The 19,242-nt window shown below is 44.6% G+C and overlaps 2 protein-coding genes across 2 annotated transcripts; one reads left to right on the top strand and one right to left on the bottom strand.

Moving 5' to 3' along the window:
• Window positions 1–476: 476 nt before the first annotated feature.
• Window positions 477–10,644, top strand: snrkb (SNF related kinase b). Its single transcript, XM_029153600.3, has 5 exons — window positions 477–807; window positions 1,726–2,150; window positions 2,332–2,726; window positions 7,444–7,585; window positions 8,101–10,644. The coding sequence occupies exons 2-5, from the start codon at window positions 1,915–1,917 to the stop codon at window positions 9,119–9,121; spliced, it is 1,794 nt and encodes a 597-aa protein (XP_029009433.1). The 5' UTR covers window positions 477–807; window positions 1,726–1,914; the 3' UTR covers window positions 9,122–10,644.
• Window positions 10,645–11,453: 809 nt separating this feature from the next.
• ano10b (anoctamin 10b) lies at window positions 11,454–19,088 on the bottom strand. Its single transcript, XM_029153599.3, has 16 exons — window positions 18,935–19,088; window positions 18,808–18,858; window positions 17,815–18,101; window positions 16,854–17,027; window positions 15,986–16,123; window positions 15,592–15,708; window positions 15,377–15,493; window positions 14,643–14,969; window positions 14,374–14,556; window positions 14,237–14,292; window positions 14,068–14,142; window positions 13,670–13,834; window positions 13,406–13,597; window positions 13,176–13,313; window positions 12,987–13,103; window positions 11,454–12,907 (listed from the first exon to the last, which is right to left on the bottom strand). Exons 1-16 carry the CDS (start codon window positions 19,063–19,065, stop codon window positions 12,893–12,895), a joined length of 2,283 nt encoding a protein of 760 aa, XP_029009432.2. The 5' UTR covers window positions 19,066–19,088; the 3' UTR covers window positions 11,454–12,892.
• Between the last annotated feature and the right edge of the window lie 154 nt (window positions 19,089–19,242).

Here is a 19,242-nt window from a genome sequence, read left to right as displayed (position 1 = left end):
AAAGCAGAAATGGCACATATGACACAAGCGAACATGGAAACAAACTATTATGACTTATTGTGCACACAAAGGCTTACATTTAGCCCGATGACATCATTAGTTATTATATCTTGACACTGTGGCTCATTATAGAGACCATCCTGAATGACATCTGCATTTTCCTTATTACATTCCAGTTACTTAAAAACCTGGGGGTTCAAAGAGAAAAACTTTTTAGTTTAAGTCTTTTTCCGCGGCGGTCCTTTAGATAACGGTGTGAATTGCAACAGAAGCATGCGAGGAATGCCGGCTGCCGTGTATACAACGCTATATTTCATTGAAGCCTGGTATTTACAGCGGAAAAAACATTAGTTATGTAATTACTTGGACTTGGAAGCAGCCATTCAGTCATTTAGCCCCACCTCCCCCACTGCGTGCGAGAGGCTCGCGCTCGCGGACTGCCGCTGCGCCGCGGGAGCGAGTTGGAATGTATTGACGTCAGAGGGAAGCTGGAGGCACACGCGCGCATCTACGTGCACGCGCGAGAAGCATAGTTCGGTCCTCTGCTCGGTCCGTGCGTGAGTCGGAGCGGGCGCGCGCAGACACGGCTCGACGGTGTGGGGATGAATCAAAGCAGGCGGACGGTCGTGGAGAAAAGTGTGGCGCACGCGTGGACCGCGAACATGTGAAGTGTTGTGGAAGGAGACGGCGGCGTTGTTGGCTTCTCCCATTGAATTCAGCGCTGACATTAAGTGCGAGGCTGTGCAGCGGCAGAAAGCAGCGTTGGCGGAGCGGACGCGGCTGCTGCGGGATATCCGTAGAACAATGGTAAGTTAGCACCGCGGTCACTGCGCTGTCGTAGTTGTGTGGCCGCTCCGGCAGCTGCTGGCGGTCAGTGAGGGCGCGTTGTAGTTGCTGAGCTCCAAACAGTGCGACAAATGGAAAGTATTTGCCAACTCGTACCCGCAGTTGAGGCCAAGTAGAGAAGAACTGGCTTCAGCGCACGAGCGTGGCGGCCCGTGGCGAGACGACGTAGTGCTCGGGGTCTGAAAAGTGTGTGAAGCCGCGGACGTCAGCTTCTGACCGGGGCAAGGCCCGCTAGGGTCCACTTAGCCCGGTGGAGCTAATGGGGGGGGGGTCTGTGCTTTCTAATAGTAGTAAGCTGCTGCTCTATAGTGATAAGTGTAATTCTTTAGACGTTGAGATGACAGGAACACAGAACCAACAGCAAAGTTGACTGAGAGATAAACTGAGGATGATGAGGATGGTAGTGGCTGAACTTGTTACCCCCTACGGTGGTGACATCATTAGGTCCAGTTCCACCTTCTGACCCTCTTAGCCAAACTAATCACAGACACACACACACACACACACACACACACACACACACACACACACATTATGGTTTCCTGTTACACTATTGATCTGACGTACATTTGTGCTGGATGAGTGATATTTGAGAAAGAGCCAAACACAACACTTAAACATCATATAAGGGATCATTTTATCTTCTGCTACACTCATTGTGCTGTAACTATCATAAAGAGTAAGCAGATGTTTACTAGTGAATTCAGTCTTTTTTTTTTGATTTGAATATGTGAGTCTATTTCTGGTGCAGTGTTTTAATTATGAGGCATTAGCAGCAGCTGACCTCATCTAAAGCCCTTGTCCCTCAGGGCAAAGGCCACATTTATCAACACAACAGACTTTTCGTTTCATTGTGTTGTCTTTTCTTTGTCCTGCCAGGCAACTCCCCACCCTTGAGGAACTTTGCTACCCAGCACCCTTCCCCCGGCATCTGACACCTTCAACCGGCTATCTTTCATCTCTTTCTTCCATTTGTACCTTGCTATATTCCCCTCCAGCTTTTTGAAGCTCTGGAGTTCAGTCCCTCCTTTACCCTTCACTATTTCAAAGTCCTTCTTTGTTTCAAACATGGACTCCTCTGGAAAGATATTCACAGCCAAAGATGCGCACCTCAAGCCCAGATGCAGCCCCCCTCGCTCTGACCTCAGCGGACTCTACCATCTGGGTCGAACGCTGGGAAGGGGCCACTTTGCTGTGGTTAAACTGGCTCGTCATGTCAACACTGGGCAGCTGGTGGCTGTCAAGATGATTGACAAGACAAAGCTCGATGTCATGGCCACAAGCCACCTCTTACAGGAAGTCAGGTAAAGAGATACAAGTCGCTTTGGAAGAAAAAAGTTTAAAAAAAAAATACCAAATGTTCTTTGGAGTTGGTTATTTTTAGGTCCGGTTTCCAAGCAGACATACTCTTTATTCTCATCTGAGCTAAAAATGGGACAAAATATGGATTCTTCTTCAGAAACACTAACTTCCCCCTATTCTCAGGTGCATGAGGCGGGTTCAGCATCCCAACGTGGTCCGCCTGTACGAGGCCATTGACACACCCACCACCCTCTACCTGGTGATGGAGTTGGCTGAAGGCGGAGACCTCTACGACTACATCCTTCGCCACGAGGGAGGCGTGGCTGAGAGCACTGCCAAGCGCCACTTTGCACAGATTGTGCGTGCTGTGGCGTACTGCCACCAGCTTCACGTCGTGCACCGTGACTTGAAGCCTGAGAACGTGGTCTTCTTCCCCCAACAGGGGGCTGTGAAGCTAACGGACTTTGGCTTCAGCAATTTATTCCAACCCGGGACAATGTTGGCCACCAGCTGTGGATCGCTGGCGTACTCGGCTCCAGAGATCTTACTGGGAGAAGAGTATGACGCTCCATCTGTTGGTGAGAAATATTTACTTTTTGCAATTAGAACCATCAGTGGTTCTCAAAATGGGGAACCCTCACCCCCAGTCTTAACAGAACCAGAGGTAACAAGTAGATTTGTCTTTAAAGGTTTGTAAGCACTGGTTAAGATAAGCTATGTAGCTACACTCCTAGGCTTCTAGTTGTTCTGCTGGGGCTGACATAACCACTGGTCACTCAGATCCAGTCATATTGTAGGCTATGAGTAGCATAGAGTAGAGTCCAGAGCAGTCATACCTTCAGTTCCTTTAGTAGCTGATTTGAAGCTTTATATCATTTGCCAAAGTCCTCAACACATTCCAAATGAGAGTGTCAGTCAGTTGACCATGTTCATGATCCTAACCTCAGACAAACTGTTCTACCTTGGCATCAGTGTAGTAGGGGTTCTGATCTGTGGTGGAGTACGATACTATGTATTTTATTATATTTCAGTGTGTGTGTTTTACAGTACTTTCCCCGTGTGCCCTTGGTTGCATGTGTTAAATCCTATGTATACAGGATGTATGGATGTGGGCATTAGTATGTGTCTGTGTGGGTGCATATCTCTAAAGGATTAGTGTGTGTGTGTTTGTGTGTGTGTATCTGGGTCAGTCTGGGAAAGACAGTCAGTGTTGAGCTAACTGGACACGTTCTGCAGTGGAACCTAATACTGCAGCTCACCAGGCCTCTGCACAGCAGACTCACCTGTGTGCTGTTCGTCCGTGGAAAGGATGGTCCGTACTGACGTGACCTGATATTAGAGGTGTTTCGTGCTTTGACGTTGTGTTGCGTAGAAACAGATTTGATCTGATCTCTTGGGGGGAGACGGCATGTTCGCTTCAGGGAGGTCTGTGGGTTTTATCTACTAAGCAGGACTAGCATGGACTTTGGCAGCGTTTGTGTGCTATTTATTCTGGTGATTACAAATACATCTGCACTGAATACAAATGCACCCGGACTGCAATTAGTGGCTGTTTCTTTGGAAGAGTGTCTTCTCTACAGTGTTTGTTAGTGTAGAGAAAACGCTGCCTCTTGTGAGGATGAGTTGCACATTGGTCTAAAAATGAAGGTTTTTCCTTCTGTCTCTTCTGTTTAGAATTGTCTCTGAAGGATGGTTCCTTTGACACACCTTTTATTACACATGCCCTGCCCTTGGTTAACAATAAAGACACACTCTTCACATGCATCTGTAACCTAACAGTAGAATGTCTGAGTTGCATTAGTTCCTTCTTTTTATTCTTGTTCCTGTTTCTAAAAGTATCCACACGTGTAGCAACCATTTAAATCGGTTTGCATTTCATCATTACCTCTAATCGACTCTAGTTTTCTTCAAATTGTGTGTGTGTGTGTGTGTGTGTGTGTGTGTGTGTGTGTGTGTGTGTGTGTGTGTGTGTGTGTGTGTGTGTGTGTGTGTGTGTGTGTGTGTGTGTGTGTGTGTGTGTGTGTGTGTGTGTGTGTGTGTGTGTGTGTGTGTGTGTGTGTTAGTCCTAATATGTCCCTCAGTGATCTCAGCTTAGTAAGGTGACTCATAAACTCGTCTCCACACTGCCCTGTCTCTTTAATATTTCTGTCTCATACAAACAGGCTGTTGTTGAATTCACTGTGGTTCCCTCAGTGCCGAGTGTCTTTGTTTAAGGTGTGTGTGTGTGTGTGTGTTGGTCATATGATGTGGAGGAGATGCAGTCAAGTACACAGGGCTTGTTGGTTTTCACAAAGAGAAACTAGAGTTATATAACATCTGCGTGCATGCATGGGTGTGAACTTCCTGTAGTCTGGGTATTAATATTATGCCTTCGCTTCACACATAAAACACTGTTTAAATCGGTATACAGCTCATCATTACTGTAGCACTTTGAATAGCACTGGGTCAGTTTGTCTTGGTGGCTACAGTGAATGTGACAGTGAGTGGTTATGACACAAACGTGGGCCAACAAGTTATGTAAAAAGACAGATACGCAGGGAAGAAGGCTTCAATTAGACAAGCGTGTTCATTGTAGAAGGAACTCTTGCATCTGACAGATACTTTAGATAATTATTTATTTATCCTGCCGACAGTGTAGCATGCAGCTTGTCCTTGGTATATAAATATAAGTCAGACTTAATAATATACTCCTTCACTCTGAGGCTTATTAATCTTGTTGAGAACTATGATTGATAGTAAAGTGATTTCCTAATGCTGGTTTTGTGATAACTGCCTTCATTGCATGGATAACCTTCATTTTCACGTCAGAATTTATTCTGATGGCAGACAATCTCTCTTCCAAAGCTCTGAAACAATAAGTGGAGTAATACTGTCCGTGTGAATCGCAGTAACCCACACAAAGGCATTCTGAGGTTAGGTTGAGTTTAGATGTCTCTGATTTACTGTTGTATTGTGTGTACAAAGACTTGTATGACTGTCCTTAACTCTCGTTCTGGCGTGCCACCACATCTTATATGGTATGGTGTTTCTCTGACAAACCCGCCCCTTTGTCAATGTTTTTATATGGTTATATGGAAGGTTACAGGACTGTTTATATCAACAGGGACTTCTCCAAGGCCTGAAAAGCACAGCACAGTAGCACTGTGTATGCTTCAGATGATATTCATCTCTCTTAGCAACGGACCCACAAAACGGACGTCAATTTAGGAGAATAATTGCGCAACTCTTATGAAAGACCTATTTATTTTCCTAATGCATGAATGACAGTGAAACTGTCCACTTCACTCCTAAAGGTCCCAAAGGGGTATCGTTCACTGTTAATGAGTCTTAATGTCTGTCAGTATTGAAACAAAATATTGTTATTACTATTTTTTTATATTTCAAAAACACCTATATATCTATTTTTCTCATAAACCATAATGCAACTAATTCTGGTGGTTTAATGACTAGGGCTTTGATCTGGGATGCAGATCGTTACCAGTCCTCTCACCAGGTGTGTCCTTGACAGTCCACACTCTGCTATGTTTAATGCAGAGAAAATTTGTAACATTGTAAGAAATGTGACATATGACCAATACTCATTATAATTTATTAACTGTGAAACAGTAACTATACAGTCATAAACTAGTGGGAGTGAAAACTATAGGTTATAAATCCTATTCTACACACTCTGTACACACTTGTTGACTAGTAAAAATGTGCACAGTAAGACAGACAACCTCTAAACGGTCCTATGTGACTCAGGAGGCCACTAATGCACGGTGAGAATGTGTGCTGTTCCCCAGTGAGCAGAGAAGCGTACACTGTGACTTCTCCGCCCTGTTGCATAACGCATCTCTAGACTCAAAGCGTGCTCGTGAACTTGCATGTGAGCGTATATTACCCGAAGGTTGTTGTTTTTTCGACCATCATGAGTGTAATGTTGGACAATGGTTTTGTTCATCGCACATGGGACTAGTATGCTGTGAGAATAGATACATACAGTGTTTGGATCTGTATTGTGCTTTGACATGTAATATCCATGAAAAAATTCTGACCAACTGACATTATTGCCCATTAATAATTAATTGAATCTGCTGATTATTTATTTCCTAAGACTTACATAATATCTATAATATTGTAGTCATGTGCTCTTAAAATTGGTGAATGAATTTGCAAGTATCCACACAAGCAGTGATGCTGCCAGCGTATCTAACAGTGCCTAAATTCTCAGAACAGAATGTTGACAGAAACATTTCACTTTTTCAAACAAGTTGACTTGAAATAGCACCATTTCCATTTAGTCAGCTTGTTACACAATAGATGCTAGCATTAATGTTTGTAGTCAGACTCTCTGTAAAACTCTAAAGTGGCACAAGGCGTTGGGATAAAACAATCAGCGATTAAACAGCATTAACTGCAAAAAGACAAAGGTCAAAACTGGAAATGTCTTTGCACTCAGTCGTATAAAGCAAATGTGATAGAAGCAGAGGCAGAGTTTTTTTTTTTTTATCTGTGTATTTCTAGTGTTACATCAGGGCTAAAGCACAATATGAACAGAATGTGCAACACTCTTCTTTCCAGTGTTTGAGAGAGAGAGAGAGAGAGAGAGAGAGAGAGATATTATTCTCAGAATAGCACACCACCACAACAAGCCCTCTGTTTGCTGTGGCCTTCAACCCTCAGCTCTTCCTCTTGTGCGTGCCTGCGTGCGTGCATGCATGTTCACTGGTTCTCGCCTGGTTGAGGCCGTTTTGAGCTCCTCTTGCTGAGCCTGCATGAAGACACAGGCGAAGAGAGAAAGGGAAGGAAAGGGAGGAGGAAAGAACACTGTCAGCACAGTCGGTCAGAACCAGGAAGCGTGCGTGCGTGCGTGCGTGCTTGAAAGAGCACCAGGCTCATACACTTTGGACACATTAAACCAGACATCCAGCTATTACTCATGCTCTCTGCTCTCATTTCTTCACTTCACTGTGGAATAACCTAATGTAGCCTTATTCCCATTTGTGACTGCTCGGTTGCTCACACTGACCTCTGACCTCTATCAAGGATGTGCAGGATGCAAAATGAAATAGAACTAGGTTATTTATTTTAACATTCATTTTTGTATGTAAACCCATAGAACAGGATTATATTTCCACATGTTCTGTAGGTGGACTACTTTCATGCTTTAAAGCAAGTATTTTTAGATATCCTCATGAACTGAAACTATTCTAAATTTGACTAGAGAGCAGCGGGATTTAATGCTATTTTAAGGCCTTGGTGATTTAGCTGTTTAAGGCTAATTTTTTGTTTTCCTGTGTGTCTGTGTTCCAGATATCTGGTCTCTAGGGGTGATACTGTACATGTTGGTGTGCGGAGTCCCCCCCTTCCAAGAAACCAACGACAGTGAGACTCTAGTCATGATCCTTGACTGTCGCTACTCCATTCCTGAACACATCTCACACAACTGTAGAGAGTAAGATCAAACACACTGTGCAAAGTATACAGTAGACATGAAGGTCACAAAAGAGTTCAAATAATGTAAGGTTATTACCTTTGCTTGCGTGTAAATTGATTCTTTTTACAGTGCTATTCTCTCGTTTTGTGCTGTTAAGTAGAAGTGGGGGATCGACCTGTGTCAGGAATCTGCTGACCGTAAAATCGACTTATTAGTGTGCGTTTCAGTAGATAATTTTAATGTCCTAGTTGTCTCAGAGTCTAAAGCCTGTTTGAAGCCTGAATGAACAGGTTCTGGCACAGTGTCATCCATCACATTCTGGCTTTTGCTTAATGCTAAAATATCTGTGGCTGTATTCAAAACAAGTGTGATAAGCACAGAAGAACCTTTTGGACATAAGACTTACTGGTTGATGTAAGGTTTCCCCAGTTAGCTAAACTAAGCTCAGACTGTAATCAATTTGTTTAAGGATCACTAAATGGTGAAGCACGCAAACAGCATCCCTTTTATTAAACAACGTTTCTTTCTGACAGTCTGATCTCCAGGATGCTCCAGAAGGATCCAGTTTGCCGTGCCTCACTCGAGGAGATCGAGGCTCATGACTGGCTGAAGGGGCTGGATAATGTCCTCCTTAGCCCAGAGGCACCGCCACACTGGCTCTCGGGGGCAATGTCTCCCAGCTCCCCCCGCTCTGGCATGCCTGAGTGTGGGGACCTGCTGAAGAGGTCCACTCTTCAGCACCCCTCCACCAGGCCATGGCAACCCAGCATCAGCGTCACGCTTCGTGCACCGCCAGCTGAGGAGCCTACAGCTACCAAGAATCTACCTGCGCTGCAGCAAATCTGTGAGGAGAGGGAGGAGGAGGAAGAAGAAGAGGAGGACAAGGAGGAGGAGGAGGAGAGGGGTAGTGTGGCTTCTTTATTAGCAGCAGAATCAGAGAAAGAAGCTCAGGTGCAGCTTGATGAAGTAGATCATATGGGGCACACACGAGAGGAAGAAAGAGAAGACAGTTTAGGAAGCTCAGTGTTGATAGTGGAGGATGAAATGGAAGAGGAGAAAGACACTGGGTGTGTGATCTCAGATCAACCAGTTAGTCATGGGGACAAGGCAGTGAGACCCAAAACAGAGGTTCCACCTTCGTCGCTGCCTGGTTTGGTGGTCCCGTGCTGTCAGGGGCAGCCAGACAACACAACTACAGAGAAAGAACGTGAAGAAGAACCCAATAACAACACTAACAAATGTCCTCCCTCTATCTCTGCATTCCCGGCTATCCTGAATGGTAGGGAGGCAGAAAGAGGAGGAGAGGAAGAAGGGAAGGCAGGAGAAGGGACAAGAGGTGAACTTTTCACTGACAGATGTCAACACCACAACACACCGGGGAACCGGGGTGACGCTGCTCCGAGGGTGGAGCAGGGGAAACGCCACAGCATAAAGCTGCGTGAGAGACTCTTCCAGTTTCCTCTGTGTGAGAAAGCGTTGGCCTTCAACCTGCCCACACATAACAAGCCCAAGATCCTCCCCTTGGCTCAGTACAACTGTTGCCATGTGCTCTAAGTGGAACCAGGCTTGGTGCTGTCTGTCATGCTGCCCTCTCACTTGAGACTCGCAGGATGTTTAGCAGTCAGCAGGTGGTTGTGGACTGAGCACAAGCCCTGTGAGTGGGCAGCCCACTGAGCTCCCTGCTGAGCCTCTCACTGCAGCAAACAGGTGTACAGCTTCATGCTCACAGACACTCGCTTTATAGAAGCCTTTTCATGTCATCAACATCGATTTATGCTAGACGTGTACAGGTATAGAATAGTCTAATGTGTAGCTTAGACCAACAATGAAATGAACTGAAGGCAACAGATCCACGTTATGACTGCAGCAGTGGTTACTTTTAGTGAATAAGCTATTTAATGTGTTCAAAATGTGCCTAGAATGATCAAATGAGTTTCATACTGTATGTGGTCACTGTCATTTCAGTTCTGACTGAAAAATCTCCAAAGGTCAGAAAGTTCTCGCACGTGCACTCAGCAGATCCGTAGCTGAATTGGAATAAAGTTTTAACCAGCTTCCGCTGTAGAGTCGCACCGTTTCCTCTTCTTGTTGCACAACCTGATTCTCATGTTTTTTTAAAAGCTCTTGATATAAGATGTTCAAAGAAAGGCTGCTATGCTAGGATAAACCATAATATAATATACGCTTCACAGCTTAATCTTGAAGTCTTATCGATATGGTGACCTGTCCTGATATACTGTATGATAATGTGTAGGTTCATTACTGGGATGCAGGTCTTCCATGGGATGCGAAGGTTTTTATTATACCCAACATTTTTAAATATTTAATTGTAACTTTTATTTTGAAAGGTGTTCCATGATATCCATTTTTATACAGGGTGACAAAAATATGTGACTTTGTGCATGTGTTATGGTTAATTACCACAGTATACCTCCATGTGTCTTGAATCTGACAGGACGTTGTTGTTGTGTAACCTGCTGAATGACGCTTTGCACAGTGTGACTACTGTACCTAGTAGTTCTCTACAAGCAGCATCCTGGGATTCATTAATAGATTTATCCTTTAGACAACATGAAGAGCGATGTTACTTTCATAGCTCAGGGCTCTCCTGCATGGTTGTATTTGACCATATGGTGCCTCCTTGTTTTTATTTTTCCAAACGTTTTTCTTTCTCATTCAAATGTGAAGTGTACGGTTGTGTAGAGCACAGACACATCACTGGACAACAAACTGCATCCTCCTGTTATAATTCAGCCAACGGCTTGTTTGTTGCTCGCCAGGGCTTCATGCAACTGCATTTTAAACTTCTGATCGGACGGTCTGTACCAAATAAACAGCGGTTATCACATGAGATCGGATTAATCAATCCAATGTCATCAGCTGTGAAAGCAAGAAATCTGTGCAGAAAAGAGTGAGAGAGAATCCCATTGTTTGTTCCTGTGTGATTGCAGCCTGTCTGCCCTAAGTGTGTCTGTCTGTCTGTCTACTGACCTGCATCGTAACTAGGACTACATCCATATGGAGCTATGACCTTATTTTTCTGTATTTATTTATTAAAATGGGTCAAATTGATGAGACAGATGAGCCCAGCGTGTTTATTTCACAAAAACACAATGTAAATACAATCAGGAACAGCTACTCTACCTGTCAGATGAGCCCTGTGTTTTAAACACGATGCTGTACATTCCCAAACACGGCACCTTGGTGCGAGGGATTAGCGTCCGTTCCACTTTGGTGCAACTTTGATTTCCATAGATTCTCTCTGTATACGTGGCCCTATTATGGACAGGTGATCTGCCCAGGGTGTGTCCCGCCCCTTGACTGATTGACAACCCTTACCCTACAACCCTTATGAGGACTTAATAGAAAGTAAAAGCATGAAGTGATTTACAGTTTGCTCTAAACTGTGAACAACTTGCAAACATAGATCTTATATTCACTGTTTCTGTAATTGAAAAAACCTAAAAGGTTAAATACCCAACCTTTACTAAACTACTTTTCCCTTACTGTCCCATACTGGGTTAACACCATCACCAGCCCTCAGCACCTCCGGTTCAGTTATTCTGAAACACTGTATGAACAGGAAGTTCCTGTGAGGATGAAGAATGTCAAACGTACACTGAATAATCTTACAGGCACAATGGAAAATACTCTATTTGAAATAAAATTTCACAACACAAGATGTGTTGTCACTATTTTACATCTGTGACTACTGTGCCATGTTATAAGCCTTTAAGATTTAATGTAGTACTCCGTCATCTCACTCATTTAAGGTGTCCACAGTCAGACAAACTAAGCTTAGACAAATCCTAGTTAATCAGTGAATATTTTTCAAAAAGGAATCACCATCATCATGACTTTTACAACATTATATATACTACACAACTGGAACAACAACCAACCAAGTTTATTTAATGACAACTAGCATTATCAGCTCTCAACTGAAATCCTGGATCCACATCAAACCAAAGGTTTATGTCCAATAATTCATTACAGGCCGTCATACACAAGTTTTATGATGAGTGTCAGGAGTAATAATATGCATCTGAAGCCTCACCATCTATCAGCACCTTTGCATCCTTGTGCAGACTTGCTAAAACTAAACATACTTTACATGGATGTATAGTGCTCCCTGGTGGTCGGCAGCATTATTAATTATTAATGAACTGTGGATAAAAGGGTTGAATTCCCAAGTCACTCTGTTTGCATAAATTTCCTATTATTTCAGCACAATACCACTATAGGATTTTGAGTATTGGCCTTTACAGAACATTGGTTGTTGCAGCACAGATCACAGGTAGTGAGGACATATTAAAAAGGTATAAAATATATTGCCAAGCACAAAGTGGTTCTTTGGTTGCTCTCTATCTTAAATATTGGCACAAAAATGATTTTGCAGATTATGTTAAGCAAATGACAGTATCATCAATAGAGCAGGAATAGATATAAAATATGTTCTATACCTTCCAGATATTCATTTCATTTGACCCCCTTTTGTTCCTTTGATGTGTAGAATAATTTCTGAAAAGCAAAAGTTAAGCGATTTTAAAATAAGCTTTTTCATTTTTGAGATCACTGTCACGCTAATTGCCCTTAGCTATCCCAGCTCAGCACAATACTTCTTTCTTAAGGTCTGAAATAGCAGATGTTTGTCCACTTAGGGCACAGCCCTGGTGTATGTTACTGTATAATCAAATGAACCACAAAAGCCACAACAAACATGGAGCAACATTAGCAACAGTCATTTACAGTTGCTGCACGTTATCTATACCACTGAGGATACCAGTCCTTATTGGATTGACAGCAGGTTTATTAGAGTTTTTTTTTCCTATAAATGATAAATAGCAGGAAGGGAGAATCAAATGGGCCATAAATTCAAAACAGCTGAGCTGAGAAAATGTGTTTCCTTTGTCATGATCTCTCCAGTGATGATACTGTCATGAATCCTGTGGCTACTGTAGGTGGTAGCACTGAGCATACATCCCTGAATACACATTTCTTCAGGAAAAAGTCTCTTTATATTTAAAATCATCACAGTAACCGTGATGATTTTTCACACCGTCATTGCCCTTGTTAAATTTACGCAACCAAGTTCTTTCAATCTGTAGTAATTTCCTTACGGGGCATCAGCACATGGACCCTGTACCCATCAGGCCATTTACAGTATATGTGGTATTAATAAATGTGAGCAGGATCAGAGGTGAGCACTGGGCATCCTCCCTCCTTCTGAGGTCCACTGAACACTGAAGGCGATGCTGTATCTGCTGCTAGTAGCGTCCCAGCACAGGGTGAAAATAGCAACACGCCAACACTTGAAACTTGAAATCAGGACTGCAGTGTCTGGAAGGACGAGAATTAGGTGTCACATGGATGAAAGGAAACATTAGAATGCTGACAAACATGAAGCACGTGGGAGAACCTGCTGCTTCAGGGCCTGCATAGATTTGTACTCGATGCGCGCTCTCTTTTGCCAGATCCACTCCGGCTCATCAGGGATCAAAAAGGCCAGAGTGACTTTGACCAAGATCAGTATATGCTGCCAAACACAAAGGGAAACGTGTGAGGGAAAAGCACAGTCTGGCCTTTTCCTCTCTGTTCTTCTTCTTACCTCTACAATCACTGCCACCAGGAAAATGTTTACACTGCTCAAACTGGTGTCTTGATACAGCGCTTGTAACTGTGGCGACAGGAGCAGCAGCCAGCAGTTGGACACGACGGAGACGAAGCTCAGGACCTCGAAAGCTGTCTGAACACACATTGAGCGAGACAATGTGACGAGCTGTTCTCTGGAAGCGAGTGGAGCGTGACGGAGCCGGGGCTCGTTTCTATTGCGCTGACCTGCCACACGCCCAGGTCGGCCACGGGGGGGGCGAAGGGTTTGCGGAAGAGCTTGCACATCTTGTAGGCGTCTGTTCGGATTTCTGTTACGTTGTTGATGAGCAGCAACACGGCCGTCAGAGGGTACACACAGGAGAAAAGACTCAAATACCCAAACTGCACCAGGAGTTCGATGTACTCAGCGAACAGGCCCTGTGGGAAAACAGCACGTTGCTGGTAAAATTCTCACAGCTCTTAGAAGGTGTTAATGTACTGCATACACACAGGGAAAGCGGGCAGGCTGCATTGGTTCCTGAACTTATCCTCCTGTGGGTCATCTTCAGTCTCGGCTCTGAGCGGGGTGCTGATGTACCGGTCTACCAGGAAGGGTACCACCACCTCAGTCACCTGGTTCACAACCTGGCTCACTATGAGCAAAGAGGCCAGGCGCTGCAGGTCGGCACACACAGATGTGATGGAAGCTCAATAAATTATAGCAACAGATGGTGAAGTGATGTCTGTTAGATGCCTGTAACAGTCATATGGTCTTTTTATAATTGAGGGGAAGCTGATGATTGTGTTTGGACAGAGAAGCTTGTGTTTTTGTCAGGTTAAGCACACAATACAAACTGTTCATGAAGGTGTGATATTGAATGGTTGGAGGACCGGAGCTCAGCTGTTACCTTACGAAGTAAAGGCACATCCTGCTTGAAGAAGGCGATGTGGAAGAGCACGGCAAAGTTGTTGAAGAAGGTAAACTAGGAGAGAGACGATCGTTACCTTCATAGAAACAGAAGCCCTTTTTGTGCATGTACATATGAAATGATGCTCCAAGAACAGAGTGGAACTAACCACCAAGACTTTGGCTGTTAGATGGTTTTCAAAGGCTGATTCCTCTCTGTGGTTCTCTGAAGAAACACAATAAAAACAACTGTTGCTTTTACTAATACATAGAATCTTTGTGAAGCCACCTCCTTTCCCTCACTCACCATATTCAGTAAGAGACTGAGCCACTGTCCTGTAAACGGTGGCTAGCATGTTTGTATAGACAATGTGAACCACTGAGGGCAAGTAGAGCAACGTCTGAGACACCAGGGAGTTCCAGTCTTTGTGCAACTGTTTTATGTGGGCCTCCCCCCAGTAGAAACAGATCATTCCCAGAACCACCAGCCCTGAAGGAGACACACAAACATCTGGATTTCACCCTCCGCTTGCTTCTGCTGACATGAGCAGTGCTTATAGCAGAACCAGGTGCTACCTAGAAACAGCCCCACCACCGGCACCGACACCAGCGCCATCCGCAGGTCCCTCTGCCATCCGGGGAAGAGGGGCTCCTTGCGGCCAGTCACCGGGTTGAGCCCCAGCTGGCCGTGGAAGCCCGGCCGAGGCTCTGCAAAGCGCTCGCTCAGGTTGAGGGTCCCCCAGCGGTAGGACAGCGTGGCGCTGCGCCGCTTCCAGAGCTCCATGACCACAGTGGACCAGATCATACTGAACACAGCCTGGATCACATGACCGCTCAACACTGTTTGCGTCTCCTCGTCCACACGCGAGCCTGAGACCGACTCCATCTCCTTCTGCGCCTCGCCTGTGACAAGCAAGGAGAATAATGCTAATTACTGCCATGCCTCATAATGTTACAGTATGGAGCACACAGACAGTGACGGAGACAAAGCCCAGATTGCTCCTGTACTGACAACACTCACACATCTACAGGAGAGTGTGTTGAATACTAAGAATCCATCATCAAGATGGAACAACACGCAGTAAAACACCTTCCATAAAAATATGAGAATGTTAACTGGGTTGAAACCTGATGTTTCTCTAATTACCGTACTTTACCCACATGTTGTAGCAGAGTTAAGCATGTGAGCGGTTCTTTTTGACAGATAAAAAGTGTTTGAACTTAACTGTTTTCTTATTGCATTCTAGAGGTTTGTTGTGAGAAATGCTTAGTCATTCATATATAGGATGAAAACATATTTGCAGACCTACCTGAGTAGAAGGTGAGAGACAGGCCTAATATGGCTGGTGGGAGCAGAGACCACGTGTAGAAATCAAGGAAGCTGAAGTAGAAGCCCACAGGGCTTCCAAAATACTCATTGACTGAATCTGGACAAAGCAGCAGACAGGGTCAGATGGGAGCTCTTCCCACAAGTATGGGCCCACATACAGTACATTCATCTAAAGGGTTGTGTGTGAGCACCCACCCAACGGCTGACTCAGCTGACTCCCAGAGTACCAGGCTTTACCCAGGGCCTTCAGCTTGGCCCGGCTGTGGAGCGGAGTCATGTCTGCAATCACACCGGCCGAGCCCAGCTTCCGCCCTGCATCAACAGACACAGCATTGATTCTCTAATTCTATATTATGTAATACAAGGTGCTAAAGGCTGGAATAATATCAGCCTTATCCTCCGAAGTGGTGACCCTCAGCTGCTGAGGACGCTGTTTGTGTGCGAGTCTCCATCTCTGTCCCGAGGCATTCGGGACAAAGACTGTCATTTACAGGCAGAAATCCTCAGCCTCACCAGCAGGCAAGCAATCATTCGTTATTCGTGTGGGTGGATCCTTTGGTTAATCTGGACACGTGCTGAGGACACTCACAGACGTTGTCTCTGCTCTTCAGGAGGAAGCTGTCAGGCAGACCGGGGACTTTCACTTCCCTCTGTGTGCGCATGTTCTCCAGCCCGTACTTTACTATGTACTGGCGTTCCGCGAGCGTCAGGAACGCCTCCATGTTGTCTGTCACACACGAATAGACAAAATTAGACATACAGAAGAATACAGTCTGTAAAAGAAAACTCTTAAAGTTAGTCTTATTGATACTTGTGCAAGTATTTCTTGTGTGGAGCACGGGTAATGGAACTACTTTAAACTACTACAGGCTCAGATTGGTCAAATAAAACGAACCTCTGTTTGATTTATTTGAGATGGGGTCAAGGGTTAAGGAGGTCCTGGGTTTGATTGATCAGGGTTGCCCGTCACTGCAGGAGTGAAAAGCTTGCCTGTCTCTATATCAGAGCCTGCCTCTTGCCTGATTGATAGCTGGGATGGGCTCCAGGACTTAAAGGTGAGTAACTGGGTAGACATTGTTTTCACACACTTCCATTACTCTGATTACACCACCGAGTCCAATTATCTCACTCTTAATGATTCCTGTTGTTTTCATGTTGTCTACACTAAATACAGGTTGGACAGAGACACCAGAAGTACCCAAAGACCAGGGTAACACTGGCAAGGCAACCATCACCACCACTAGACAGTAATGATGAGACTCCCGAAAACTTGTTAAGCTACAGTATAAACTGGGGCAGACAGTGTTTTAGTCTTAATGCAAGGCCAGCAACTGATGTGTAACTGGACACTGCTCACACGTCCAGAGTGACACTAGGAAGGAGAGACAGATGCTGTACAAGCATTTAAACCAATGGGAAACAGTAGCTTGCCTCCTTTTGTTGATAAGCTGCCTTACCTGAGTCTTTAAAGTTGTCTTTGTCATTGTGGGAGAAAGCCGCCATGTCCCCGTCGCTGTATAGTTTGCAAAGGCCTAACTCTTCAGTGCCTTGTAGTAGCGTACAACGTGGAGCGGAGACCACGATGATGTCACCGGCTGTATCCTCGCCCGGGTGGGCCAGCAGGGCGGCGCCTGCAAAGAGTGGGAAAGAGGAGCAGGGACAGCGTTACATGTCTCATGTAACCTGTGAACAGAGAGGGGAAGTGTGTTTAAGGACAAAGTTATGAACAATGAACAAGCCGAAGACAAGAAAATGTGCTGTAAGCTACAGTATCCGTTTCAGGATGATTTACTGTGACAATCAGTCACTAACAGACAACAACATAACACTGAGTGTCATCAGCAAATACAAGATGGAGGAGCCTGCGCTGTCAAAGGGGTGGGGCCAAAATGCCTTCTATTTATTGGACTCTAAATACAACCGTTACATAGGTTTTGTGCACTTAACATTTTTATATCATTCGTTATTTGGTTATATTAATTTATATTAATTGTTTTCAACACATTTGTTTCTAAAACATAATTTTTAGGTGCCTTCTGTCATAAAAAGTTGAGACACAGCCGTTTTTTCTGGGCTGTTTGGTGGATGGAGGACCAACAATCTGACAGTGGCTTCGAGGTGTTGAAGTGACATATATTAACCCTTTACACACAGTTCAGATGTTTATGTCATAAATGTTTAATTAATGTTATTTTTATCATATGTTCTATGTCTGAGCCAATGTTTAATTTATTGTGAATGCAAATGCTTTATGCAAATGTTTATATGTGAGAGTCTTTACAGACAATGACTATTCTGTTCAATAGATGTTCTATATGAAAGTAAGAGACTTGCTCATAAATGTTAGACCTTGTTTTTCAATCGATAGGCAGAGGAAGTCGATCTCCTGCAGCTCATGACAGTCATTTGAGCCCTCACCTCCATCACTATGAGGAGTTCCTATCAGTTTGATGAGCCACCTCTTTGTCTCGGGCCGAACCTTGGCCCCGAGCTTTACCAGAACCAGAGGCTCCACCTGTTCTGACACACAGCAGGGGCAGGTGACCTTAGTCCAGCCGGGTCCAACGGCGGAGGTGCTCTGTTTGCCTGGCAGCTTTCCTTCTACATCCTTATCTGCCGGCTGCTGGTCTTTTGCAGTGCTGCTGATGCTGCTACCACCGGCTGCACCTTCACCTTCATCACCTCCTGCCTTACTCATGGTGAGACTGGAAAGACATGTTCACAAAAGGTGTTTTACTGTGATGCATTCACTTCTAATATCCATCCACCCACCCATCCACCCACCCATCCACCCATCTAAAGGATGAGCTAATAGTTCCAGCTAGCTACCAGCACTATGTGGGCAAATTTTAAAAGCTAGTATGCTAATGCAAACTAAGATGATTTAATATAAAATATTGATTTATTTTTCACATTATGTCCATATGTCATATAGACCAAACATAAGCAGGAAGACATAACTGAAGCTTGTAGTCTCGATTCTGAGACGCAAGGCAGACTATTTATAAACCACCATTTACATGTGTTAGTCTCATGTTGACAGTTAGGATTTCCATTTTCATCTCTGCATTTGCATGACTAACTACTAAGTTATGGTCCTCTTTTCTCTGTAAGTGGGACTAACTATTTTTTACACGTTTTACAAACACAACTTTCCAGAGATCTGTTTTACGACTCAGATGTGTATCTACAGTAACAGTGTCACTTTGTCAGAAGGAAACAGCAGCTGGGCCTAACAACGCTTTGTTGTTGCAAAGAGGCATGAACATGCTGTAAAGCGACTCTGCAGACAGCGTAAAGCTGTCAGGGACTGAACTCAAAGCAGTCACTTCCTGTTGCAGCTAAGTTCTGTTCGAACAGGGAGGGACAGACGTCTCAGGTGAAAGTAAGGATGAGTCAGGAAATACAAACCCTGGCAGAGAGTTGATGAAGAGGATCTGGTCTCCACGTCCTACAGCAGTCCTGTGAACACACACACGCACACACACACATTAACATCTTTTCACTTACACACTTGCACCAATACACACACACTTACCCAGCCTCAGTGTGTGTGCGTTCTCCCAGCTTCTGTGTATTATATTTAGGTGTGAGTGTCTTTGGGGCAGGAATGCGGAGGAACTTCCCAGAGACTGTGTAGGGTGTGGAGGCTTGTTTGGTTTTAGACATGCTCCTCCCTTCTGCTTGTTCGATGCTCAGTGCTGCACCGCAGGGTCCTACTGCACCAGCGCCAAGTCCCAGTAAAAGTGGCTCCAACCCAGTGGCCAGCAGACGCAACTACGACTGTGATTCCCTTCAATTCAATTCAGTCATTTATATAGCACCAAAAAGCCTTTCATTACAATT

This window comes from Betta splendens, chromosome 6 (assembly GCF_900634795.4).
Source record: "Betta splendens chromosome 6, fBetSpl5.4, whole genome shotgun sequence".
In the NCBI taxonomy this organism is placed as follows: domain Eukaryota; kingdom Metazoa; phylum Chordata; class Actinopteri; order Anabantiformes; family Osphronemidae; genus Betta; species Betta splendens.
This window is presented reverse-complemented; position numbering and strand designations above follow the sequence as displayed.

Bases quoted from the DNA above. Each gene is read 5' to 3' on its own strand.
- snrkb (XM_029153600.3), top strand. From the start codon at position 1,915: ATGGACTCCTCTGGAAAGATATTCACAGCCAAAGATGCGCACCTCAAG. The intron at 2,151-2,331 runs GTAAAGAGATAC...CCCTATTCTCAG, and splicing joins CACCTCTTACAGGAAGTCAG to GTGCATGAGGCGGGTTCAGC. The intron at 2,727-7,443 runs GTGAGAAATATT...TCTGTGTTCCAG, and splicing joins GTATGACGCTCCATCTGTTG to ATATCTGGTCTCTAGGGGTG.
- ano10b (XM_029153599.3), bottom strand. From the start codon at position 19,065: ATGTCTAAAACCAAACAAGCCTCCACACCCTACACAGTCTCTGGGAAG. The intron at 15,709-15,985 runs GTGAGTGTCCTC...CTGTTGATGCAG, and splicing joins GAAGAGCAGAGACAACGTCT to GGCGGAAGCTGGGCTCGGCC. The intron at 13,314-13,405 runs GTCAGCGCAATA...ATGTGTGTTCAG, and splicing joins CCGACCTGGGCGTGTGGCAG to ACAGCTTTCGAGGTCCTGAG.